Source organism: Globicephala melas, chromosome 7 (assembly GCF_963455315.2).
Source record: "Globicephala melas chromosome 7, mGloMel1.2, whole genome shotgun sequence".
Lineage (NCBI taxonomy): Eukaryota > Metazoa > Chordata > Mammalia > Artiodactyla > Delphinidae > Globicephala > Globicephala melas.
In genome coordinates this window covers 75,936,803-75,949,331 of record NC_083320.1, presented here as the reverse complement: position 1 = coordinate 75,949,331, position 12,529 = coordinate 75,936,803, and the positions used below count along the sequence as shown (strand labels likewise).

Sequence of the window (12,529 nt, the reverse complement as noted above, 5' to 3'; positions counted from 1 at the left end):
ATAGTCCCACTGACCCAGAGCTGTGATTTCTTATGTAGAAACAATTAGTAAATAGGAATTTCAGTAGTTTAGTATTACGCTTTTAGTTCTTGTTTGTTAAATACCTACACCTGTACACTTATTTTTTTTAATACTCATATTCTATTCTAACAAGTGCACAGATCACCTTGTTAGAAGATCATACTTAAAATTTTAAATAAGAACTTTATTATATTAATATTTAAATTGTTATTCTGTACTTGATCAATAGGGGAAATCCTGTTTTTGCTATTAAATTAAATACCTATAACAGTCCAAATTCATTCTTTCTTTATGATTATATGTAATAAAATTGACCAAGTTTCATTTTAAACTTTTCGTATGGCATCTTTTAAACTGAGACCTGTATGACTGGTTCTTCAATCAACCATACAGTCACTTCTATCTGTTCATTAAAATATCAATTTTTTTACTTCGTGCTTTTTTACCCAAAGGTATGACCTAATTTTATAATTTTATGATTCTTATTTTGTCACCAAAATTGTTTCCCTAGCCTAATTCCAGTTGGCTTTCAGTAGTAATTGTACCTTTAAAAGGGTAGATTTAGGGCTTCCCTGGTGGCGCAGTTGTTGAGAGTCCGCCTGCCGATGCAGGGGACACAGGTTCGTGCCCCCGTCTAGGAAGATCCCACATGCCATGGAGTGGCTGGGAGCCATGGCCGCTGAGCCTGCGCGTCCGGAGCCTGTGCTCTGCAACGGGAGAGGCCACAACAGTGAGAGGCCCGCGTACTGCAAAAAAAAAAATAATAATAAAGGGTAGATTTAGGATACTCCATGACACATCTTGTTTCAGATAGCAAAAATATGTTTAAAGGCAGGAAGCATTAACTTTTTCTTATGCATCTTAAAATAGTATGATTGAAATTTTGTAAAATCCCAGGAAATACTAATGCTTTATATTTCAATAGAGAACAATTAAGTAATGCTATGTTATAAAGAGAAACCAATACCAGCATAGGGTTCATATTATCCTGTTTTCTAGTCAATATTTTAAAAAATGCTATAGGAAATGATATTTGGCAGTATGCTGCATGTCAGCCTGTATGTCACATTGCCTTCAAAACTGAGTTAATATGACAGTTTCCTACAGCTGCGAGAGGCATTTGTAACAAATATGACAAAGGGCTGGTATGCTTAAAAAAGAGCATTTAAAAGAAAAAATATAAATATACAATATATTTATTTACATTTATATATATATATAAAAATATCCAATATAAAAAAATCCAATATAAAAATATCCAAGGTCTTGAACACAGCATAGGAGATATATAAATTAACCAATGAAAATGAAAAAAAAGGTATTTAAATAACTAAAAAGCCATTAAATAACTGTTAAAAAAAAGTCATTTCATATGTGTTCTTTTATCCATTTCTTTATTTATCCTGTCCATATGTCAAGAAATGTTTATAGTGGCAACACACAATACTGATGCAGATGCAGTGAAACTGACACAAATACAGTATTTTGGAATAGAGTAATCACAAGAAAACTGCTGTTGCTATTATTGCAAAATAATTATTACAGATTTTTTTTTAATTTACTAATATGTATTAAAATGTTCATACCTTTTGATCTTGTGATTTCACATCTAAGAATCATTAAAGAAATGATTATAGATGTGGAGAGAGATGTTCAGAGATGTTTATCACAGCATTATTTATAGTAGCTCCAAATTGGCTATCCCCCAACCCCAATGGAAAAGTTAAATGATTTTTGGCAAGTCTCCTTTGTAGAAATTATTTTTTAGGTTTTTAAAATATTAATTATAAGAATGATGCCCACAATATAAAGTGAAGTCTATTTAACTAGATGAGCTCAATTACATAAATTTGCATAAGGGATTAAAATTACTAGAAAACCAATAAAATATTAACAATTGGTATCTCTTCTAAACAGAATACTCAGGAAAAAAAAAAAAAACTATACTTTTTTTTTCCCAAACAAATGAAAGCACTAAATGTTTTTGTGGGTTTTTAAAAATGAAAAATAATTTTTTATCTCAAAGGGGTTGTTTCAGATTTCTAATTTCTTCTGGTTTATGGTTTTTCAGAAGTACCTAGAGTGAAATTTCTTTGAGTTTGTTTCATTGTCATTCATGTGATAAACATTTGGGGGGAAAATATTACAAATATATATTTTTTTCAACAAATATATTTTTTATGGAAAAGTTTATATTGTATTCATATTCTGGAGGTACATTTCCTGAGTATAAGTAAAATAAAGTTTTTGTTTTAAACCAAGGAAAACTTTATAATTCATTTTTCTTTTTAATAACACATGAAATTCATACTCACTAACACTGTGGTCTTTGATGTTAACATGACATTTACCAAAAAAATGTTCATTGCAAAAATCACTAAGGGTAGAGGATTATCAAACCCAGAAATTTAAAACAGTATAGATAGGAAAGGCAAGCCTGATTTCATAAATAGCCCCCCAAACTAGTCTCCTTAACAAATCAACTATATGGTGAACAGTATCATTTCACAAATAAAATTTATTATATATGATAATGTTACCTTTCCTATCTTTGTAAATCATTTATTACCATTTGACTGTAGAAAGTAAGTCCTTGAAATGGAAAAATCCAATGATTTGTATCCAGTAAGCTGCCCAAGAGATGTAGTTTAATTTTATCAGAATTTATTTTCTGCATTGGTCTTCCACTAAATATTTCAATCAACAAACTTATAGAGTACCTCATGTGAGCAGGCACTGGACTTCATGATGTAGATAGTCATGGTCCCTGGCATTCCTGGAGCTTATGTTCCTGTGGAGGAAATAGATGGAAAACAAGAAACAGGCAAATAAATTAATTACAAATTAATTAGGAGAATTATGTCAAATTAAGAGCCCAAATGGAGTTAATCATTTTCTTTTTCCTCCCTTCATTAACTTTCTAATTGACATTTAGATGAATGCACCAATGCATATGTGGAACACTTTTAATGCCACCAGGTTAGCCCTGTGAAAACACAGTGGAAATAACTTGAGTACCATATTGTACAAAGTAAAGCCAAGCCCTAAAGCTAAATTATCCCCTAGATTCTTCCCTGGCATCCACTCAAGTTTAGGGCAAAGGAATGAGGGAGCCAAAGACCATAATCGAAAACTCACTGGACTAATCAACGGTTTTGAATATGCACTCACAAAATAACTCATTTAATGCTAAGAGCATTTTATTGCTGGAATGAACACTAAGAATATAACCTTTTCTATCCAAAATAAACTTTTGCCCCAAATGTTTCATCATTTGATCTCAGGCTCTTCTCTGTATTCTCAGTCTTATCTTCAGTTACTCCTACTGAATACAGTTGACATGAAAGTCAGCTAAAGGGATGTGGCTCACAGCTCCATGGATGCAATTATTGTGACATGTGCTTTCAGTGCTTATCCAGTAGAAATTGTATGTTGCTGAGAATGATTGATTTATTACTGCCTTTGTACTAGATTTTGTCATTACTCATTATTTTCTTTGTCAAACAGACCCACACTCTTCTTCACATACTCACCCAGTCCTGTCTCTCAGTAAGCAAAGTAGCTGATGGCTCCCAACAGCCCACTGTGGAAATATGTAATGATAACCCTTTGCAAAAATGGCATCTAAGAAACTATACAAGAAAGGAAATTTTTAGAAATATTTTTAAGAATTCTACTGATTACTTTCTCAAATAATTTTGGAGGTTTGTGTTGCAGACTTTATTAAATTTATTTTAGTGTTTTTCTTGTGTTTTGGTACTGAAATCTAAACTTATTTCTTTAAAATGTGGTTTTAAAAAATCTTTATGTGCTATTTCTCCTTGGAGTTATTTTTCTCTTTTACTTCTTAGCTGCTCATTAATTTGGAGGCTGTATATATTAAGTGGTGTTTGTCTATTATTAATAGGTATTTTCCTACTAATAGGTATTAATAGGTATAATAGGTATATATTAAGTGGTGTTTGTCTATTATTAATAGGTTTGTCTATTATTTATTAATAGGTATTTGTGTATTATTTATTATTAATAGGTATTTTATTTCAAATATACATATGCATAAGTATAACTGATGGAATATATTATGACATATTAGCTCTAACTATAGCCATGTCTATATGACAACAGATTTTGTAACAGAGCTGAAAAAACCAATAAAAAAAAACTAACATAGCCCAAAAATTGTTTTTGGAACACTGAAATTATTAAATTGTTAATTTTTATTCAGATACTTTGTGTGCAGATACAACATATCCTTTCTAAAATTTACTATTTTAACCTGAAACTTAAAGCAAATGCATTATTGAAGACTAAGATGTAATTTTCAATAACTTTATGAAGTAAATTATTTCTGAGCATTTCTTTGTGGCTGGTTAAATGACATAATTATAATAATAAAAGCTTTTAAAAATTGTACTTTTCTGACTTGTATGATTTGTGAGTATCTTCGCAGTAGACAGTAAAATGAATTATTATTCAGTTCAAGTCCAATAAGTACCTGTCCTAGTTCTTGATCTTAAGGGGATTATTGTCCTGTAAATAAAAGCTATTATATTGTCCAATACCTTGCTATGAGAACACATGGGAAGTCAGGGAGTTATTCTGGTTCAAATGAATCAGTTAAAGGCTGTTAGTAGAGGACACAATTGAGCTTGGGATACTTGTGACAAGGCTGAGAATGGAAGTATGGAGAGGAGGGGGAAGAGGGATGTTGTTTAGATTAGACTTACATATGAGACAGGGCATTCCAAACATACATTGGAAAGCTGAAGAAGTCCGGACCTTTTGCACAAGGCAATTTGCATATATTATCTTAGTTTGTTTTCCAAGAAACCATACCTGGTAGATGCAATGCCCACCAAGTGGTCATCTCAGATTTAACTATTTAGTCTCACAAAATTACAAGTCTTTTGCACTTTAAGAGGCCCACTATTTGCCTTCCTATCTGGTATTATAATGCAGTTTATCAGATGCAGATGCAGTTAATCAATCAGAGGTCATTTTTACTGTAAGTCATTGATGCCTATAAACATAGTTAACAATTTTACCCTTAGGTTGCAAGTGATCACAGCTGACTAAAAGTCAAATTTTTTAAGCAGTAAGGGAAAGAGCATTTTTACATATTAGTAAGTATAATTAAGCATCTGACAAAGTATGTCCTCAGAATGATTTGGTAGCTTGCCCAAATTTTCATGGCTAGTAACTTGGGAAGCAGAAATTCACACTTAGGGCTATCTAACCCTAAAATGTCTGATCTTTCTACTCCACTACACTGAAAAGGAGAGTATTTTCCTTGGTTGGTTATCTTAACAGCAGTGGCTTTTGACTACTAATGAATTCCTTCAAAGAAAATATTTATGCATTTTTTAGAAAGAATACTTACTAATATTTTAGAAACTATCACATATGTAATTGACAACACATATTCAATCTAATCCTTAAAGTCATATACGTGTTTTTTAAAAGGATCTAATAGAAGCAAACAAGGGTAAGTGGCTTTTTTGGAAAAGGACATATATACACAGAGGACCTCAGGTACGTAACAAAAATGAACACTTTGATTTTTTAACTAGAACTTTCTAGAAAAAAATGCTTGTTTTCTTTTGTATCTTTTTCCAAGTTGGCTTTTGGTTCATAAATGAACAAAATAATTTCTGGCATCATTAGCATAAATCAACTATCTTCTTGCCTATCTTTGGCCATTTCTTCTTTTGTCCATTTTTCAGTATAAATGGCTTGATTCCATGTATTGAAAAGAGCAACAACAAAGGCCTAAATCTTCAAATCTTCTTCACATCTAATAGTCTTGCTCTTTTAATTTCCTGTTTGTTGTCTATTAAGCATCCTTTACCACAAGCCTATTTTCCATTCTATCTTTTCTCAGGACAGCGCAGTTCGGGGTGTTTGTAGTCCTAATCCAAAACAAATTATAAGTGTCTAGGCAGTGTTTCACCACCATTTTTTTGCATGCCCCCTGCATTTTTTATCTTCTGACTTTCAATATAATATCAAGAGCCCACCCCCCCCCAAAAAAAAGTATTTGTCTACCTTTAATTTTGGTAATTTGCAACAAGAGTATAATATATGGATACTTTTTTCAAGATATATCTCCAAATCACCTCCCATATTCAAACACGTCTCTTCTGGCTGGGGAGTTTTTCGTGTAGTATGGTTCTAGGCATTGCCCATGAAACTAAGCAGAACTGTATATGATAATGTATACAATTAGTGCATAAGTTAGTATATAAAACCATGTGGACTTAAAATATATATCTGAAAAGTCCAAAAATATGACTTCAAAATGTAAATGTGAACTCAAAAGAGAAGACTGGTTAACCTGGTGCAATTATTGGAATTACATTTCAGCATTTGGGTACTGAGAGGATGCTTATTAATACTGTTGTTATGAAAATATATGTAGGTATAATATTTTAAAAATATGTCCATCACATCTGTTTTTACTTGATGCTGGTATTTTTTAAGATCCTTAAAAATGCAAACTAAATATGGTGAGCACACCATCAAGTAAGATAGATCTTTGTTGCTATGGTAATTACTCTTCTACAATGAATGTCTCACAGTCACAGATACTATGGCTTGTATAGTATTTTGAAAAGGGAACATCTCCAGCAGTTTTGTTCATCTGGGTCACAGCTGTGACATCTCTTTTCGTATTTGCCAAATGGTTACTAAGTAACACATGCCCAAGAAAACTAAGATTCTGTAAAAGCTTGTTAATATTTGCACTCCTCAACTGAACTCTAAACTCACAAATGGGCTTTTTGCAAAGGAGCCTGAATTCTTGGCAACGCATGATAAATGTCGGCCAATTTCTTTAACCATCTGCAAACAAAGGTGCATTAGACAATGATAAAACCATAACAGTGAAAGTTGTATAATAATTAATTCAGAGCCACCTGTGCACAGTTCCTCTTACAAACGTATCTCAATGTTTATACCAAAAAAAAAAAAGGACTTTTTAAAGAGCAGATTTAATCTGATGTGCTAGTGAAGTTTAAGATAAAATATGTTGCACTGATTATTGGTTATCTTTTACAGAGACTCACCTTGAGACATGTTAACAGTAATCAATGTCTAGATGAACCTTCTGAAGACGATAAAATGGTGCCTACCATGCAGGACTGTAGTGGAAGCAGATCTCAACAATGGCTGCTAAGGAACATGACTCTGGGGGCATGAAGACCATTTCCCCTAAGCCATGAAAGTGTCTACACTTATGCTTTTCCATTATTTCAATTAGGAAAAAATATTAACTTTGTTGAATTGAAAGTTTTAAAATCCTTTTAGTATTCTAAAACACAGTTGTTTATAATTCATTTTTAGGAATGTTTGCTTATTTCCCTACTAAAATTTGTATCTGATTAAAAAGCACATAGAATAAATAACAGCAAACTGTTATTAAACATCAGAACAACTTGAAAAACGAATTGTGTTTCCTTTTAAAAAAAAATTATTGCCATCATGTCACAGGATTAGTTTGGGGGGGGGGGCTATTTTTATTTTTTTCTTATAATGTGGAAAAAGGGACAATGTAAATGCCTTATAACTTCATTATGAAATGTTATAAATTGTTTTATAAACTCTGTTTCTACTGGACCTTCATGGAAACATGTTGAATTTCTATGTCAACAGCAAGGCCATTACATTGAATTACTTCTAAGCAATGAATTTGTTGCTCAAAAATCAGTTCCAAATTTTGTACCAGGAAAAAACTTAAATTGGATATTGACATCTAATAGAGTTCTTATAAAAACATCACATTTAAACAAAAAAGTGGAGGAGAATTTGAAAATTCAATTTAAAGTACATGAAATCAGAAGAAACTAGCTAGTCATTGAGGGGAGCAAAATGAAGCTAAAAAACAATTGAAACATTTTAAAAAGATATTCTGTTTGGGTTGCAATCACTTCTAACACAGGCTGAGTGTAACAATCAGCTTGGTCCTAGAATTGATGTGGGAAACTCAATTTTTAACCACGTTGTCTCATAAACTATACAGTTGTTTTTCTCTTCACTCTAGAGACTGGGACTTGTCACTTAGGCTACACAGAATTGTAGGTGAAAGGTAGAGTATTAGCCCTAATTTTTAATTCTTTGGCATTTAGGATTTTAGTTAAGTCACTGTGACTACTTTATTTTTATATTTAAATAAAATAATGCATTACTATCAGAATTTCATTGCTATGCCAGAATATCTAAAGTTTTCATCACTGGGGGAATGAACTCAATATATATCCATTAAACATTTATTTTACCTGAAATGCTAGATATCATTTGCCATAAATTATGACTCAAGGAACACAGTCATAATTAGGCTACCTTCACATGTTCTTTTTCCATCTTAAAACACTTTGTATTCAAACTACGTAAGTAGAAAACATGAAAAAAAAAGAAAAATCTGTGACACCATTTAAAATGCCCATAAACTTGCTCTACATATGTATTTTATTCATTGTAAATGCACTCAGCAGCTAAGAGAAATTTTAGGGAGGGGGTGGTGGGGGAATGGAAGACGTGACCTCTTAGAGTAGAGAATGTCATATCGTTGGCTCTCATCCTTTCTTTAAAAGCTCTAATAGAAAATATTAATCAGTTTGATCAGGTTGGCTACAGGCAATCTCTCTCTCTCTCCTCACTCTCACACATACACACACACACACACACACACACACACACACACACGGAGCTCACTTTGTAAAAGCTAGTAATATCCTGTACGATTTTCTCAGCTAGCATTCCTTCCTTTTATGGCTTTAAACTGATATAACTCTAAGGAAGAATTACACTACATGGAGCATTTCAGGTTTACTCCTTAAAGTGTAGACATCCCTCACCTCAAAGTCTCTGAGGATACCTGAATTTTTTTCCATCTTTAAAACCCTTTGCATTCAAAGTACTTGAGCAGAAGACACGAAAAGGAAGAAGAAAAATCTATCCGTGAAATTTGTGCTGATATGTTTTAAATTTATTTAAATTTAAAATTACAAACAAAATTTTAATGTCGGGGCATTTTTTTCTGACGAGAGAATCCATTGCTTACAGCAAATTTCTAAGGAAGCTGTGACTCCTAAGAGCTAGTAAACCACTGCCTTAAATTGACAGTGGCCTCACAAGTCAACTGAGGTCTGACTTGACAATCACAGCTTCCATTTTAACTCTCTTCTTCCCTCTTTTCCTCGTCCTGACTAAAATATGACAAAATGTCCCTGCAAGGCATTCTTCCTTAAATTTAAAAAGCTTAAACACTCAAGAACTCTTTTATACAATCTGTTTCACTTATTATGGATTTGTCAATCAAAATGCATATGTTATCTAGTGAAGAGTCAATGACAAGTTTTTAAAAATACAGCTACTCCACTGAAACTGAATTTGACACATTTTGGAAGCATTTTAAGTATCTGAAAGTTCATTATGGTCATAGCAAAAATACAGGAAATATGAAAACTGCCTGAGCTTGAATGCCAGAGAAGAATTTTCAAAGAATCCTCATATGGTTTCAGCAAATGCTGTTAGTGTCCAACAAACAAAAAAAAAATAATACTAAATATTACAAACCACCCAAAACTAATGACTAATTAAATTTTCTTTTCAAAAATGCTGTATTCAGGGCTTCCCTGGTGGCACAGTGGTTGAGAGTCTGCCTGCCGATGCAGGGGACATGGGTTCGTGCCCCGGTCCGGGAAGATCCCACATGCCGCAGAGTGGCTAGGCCTGTGAGCCATGGCCACTGAGCCTGTGTGTCCAGAGCCTGTGCTCCACAACGGGAGAGGCCACAACAGTGAGAGGCCCGCGTACCGCAAAAAAAAAAAAACCAGAAATGAACCCTTCAAAAAAAAAAAAAAATACTGTATTCAATACAGAAAATTAAAATCATGAGTGGATTCACAATGCATTCATCTAATACACTCCTTGTCTATGGAGCTAGACTAATAAATATTTCAAATGACCTGAATTTTCCTCATCTGAGGTCTTCCCCATTGAAGTTAATGTCAACTCCAGGCTTCCAGATGCTCAGATCAAAACCCTAGAGTCACTTTTGACTCCTCTCTTTCTCTCTCAACTTTAATTCATCAGCAAATTCCCTTGATTCGGTATCTGAAATATAACCATGAATCAACGACTTGGCACACATCCACTGTGTCACTACCTGTAACCTTTTAAATTGAAATATGCATATAATTTGGTTTCCTAATTTCCCAATCCTTGCCCCTAATTGTCTTTTTTCAATACAACAGCCAAAGTCATTCTGATAAACATAAATTTGATTGTTTCACTTCTCTGCTCACAACCCTGTGACTTCATGTTTCTCCAACCAAACTTCTTACAGTGGTCCTCAAGGTCCTTCATGAATGATATCCCTCTACAAACACACACACACACACACACACACACACACACATTTCTGATTGCCCCTTATTCTACTGTGACTGCCAAGCAAATTTCTGTCTTAATGTTTTGTTCTCTTGCCCAACAGAACTCTCACTCATTTTCTTTAGGTCTCTGTTCAAATACCTCATCAGTAAGGCAAACCCTTCTCCCTCCTGCCCTCTCTATTCCTTGTACACTCTGACAAACTACAAATTTGCTTCTTTATATTTTGTCTATCATTCTACTTCCTCACCCCCCAACATCCCCATCTCATACCCTAGAATGTAAGCCTCCTAAAAACCTGCACTTTGTTAGTTTTATTCACTGTGATATTCCCGGTAGAGTTCTTGGCACATGGTAAATATTCTTTAAACATTTATTGAATTAATGAACTGAAAAACGTGTGTTAATTTGCTAAGTGCTACTATATCATATTTTGGGCACATTATTTTATATTTTAAAGTAAAGTCTAGTAATATATTTAGACAGGATTTGCGTAACTGTCTCCAAATATAATTTTCTTACTAATATTCTTCACATTCATGTATGGACTATGTTTTATTCTGTATGATAAAATATCCTGCCTTATGGAAGTGAAACAAGACATTTATAAACATGCTGCTGTATTATGTAAGTTGCTCTATTAAGATAAAATAATTTTTATTTTTATTTTTTGGTTGAGTTCGGTGGCCATTTGAAGGCATAGACTTTTATTTCTAGAGGGGAGACATACCATTCTCTTAAGAATCATATGTATTTTCATGGTTTCACAGGAGCAATTACTAAATTTATTTTCTATGAGCAAGTCTATGAAAAAAACACAATTGCAGAATCTTTGAAAGGACTTTACAGATGACCTAGTCTTTGTTTACCTATTAATAGATAATAAGCCTGATACCCAGATGTGTAATGTGGCTTGCCCAAAGATCATATAGCTGTAATCCGTGTTGCCAGGACTCATCATTGTTAATATAACCTAATATTGTCTTCAATTAAAAAGCACTCCAACAAAAAGGCACAATAATGAGGAAAATGTCTTTGTTAAACATTTTATGTTAAGTACATTGATTATTCAGAGATATAAAAATTCTCACTATCTTTCGTGCTTAAATAAGATTAGTTCTATAAAATACTGCTATAGACAACAAATAAAGACCTGCAGCAAAAAATAAAGAGATTAACAGGAAACAGCATGATTACAGAACATTCTAGTATTACTGGGCAATAGCCTCTTCCGCAGTAACTAACAGAGCATCCTCCCCCCTCACTTCTATTTTCCTTATAATTATGTTCAAAGTAAAAGTAAGATTGGCCTACAGCTTGCACAGAATTAGACCATCCATTACTGTGACTATTGGGTAGGTTCTAGGTTATGCAGCTTCAAAGACTGCAGGGTAATAGGCAGAGACTTATAAGCGCCCCAGTGGAGCTCTGTAGACTGTCATAAACACAACCCACAATTTCAATTTTGCCATGGTGCTTAGAAACAGCCTAATAATAAAAAGGGGAAAAAAAGTAAAGAGAGAAAAGAATACAACAATAAAACAATAGGAAAGATTTTACCTTTTTAATTTTTTGGTGGGAGGTTAAGAATATAGTACAAATTGGTTCCGTAAAAATTAAAATTTTGGCTAACCCCCTACATTGTTTTCACCACTTGTGAAATGATGATCTTATCTGATCACAACCATTTTATTGGCATCTTATTTACAGATGCTAAAACTAGTTTCAGAAGAGGCAAAACTTGTATGCATTCTCAAGTTACAATGCATGCTGATTTAATAAATATGAAGAATTTAGGAAATTCAAGATCTTAACAGATGTGTCATCATCTACAATCTGTCTTTATGCACAGCTGATATCTACAAATCTTGAATAAATTTCCAATCAGTTAGGCAGCAAAAATCTGGTTAAGTCTTAAGACAGTTTGTGTTTCAGGATTCAGCCACTACCATTTTTTCCCATTTTTCCTCAATATATCAAAATATGGAATCAATAAATCAGCCACTCTTCTGTATAGCACATAAACACATCTGGTGTGACTTACACCATGGTCAAACTGCTATTAGGTATAAGGTATTGTATGAATTTAAGGTACTGAATGAATACCAGCAATGTGTTT

The 12,529-nt window shown here is 33.2% G+C and overlaps 1 protein-coding gene across 6 annotated transcripts in view; it reads left to right on the top strand.

Annotated features, from left to right (window-relative positions):
* The window catches only part of GALNT13 (polypeptide N-acetylgalactosaminyltransferase 13), a 560,834-nt gene extending 552,323 nt beyond the window's left edge, over nt 1–8,511 (top strand). For all 6 annotated transcript variants that reach the window (XM_060302436.1, XM_060302437.1, XM_060302439.1 and 3 more), the window contains one exon: nt 7,078–8,511. In XM_060302436.1, the coding sequence (XP_060158419.1) occupies nt 7,078–7,218 (141 nt within the window). In that variant the 3' untranslated portion in view covers nt 7,219–8,511. The remainder of the gene's footprint in view (nt 1–7,077) is intronic.
* Nucleotides 8,512–12,529: the final 4,018 nt, after the last annotated feature.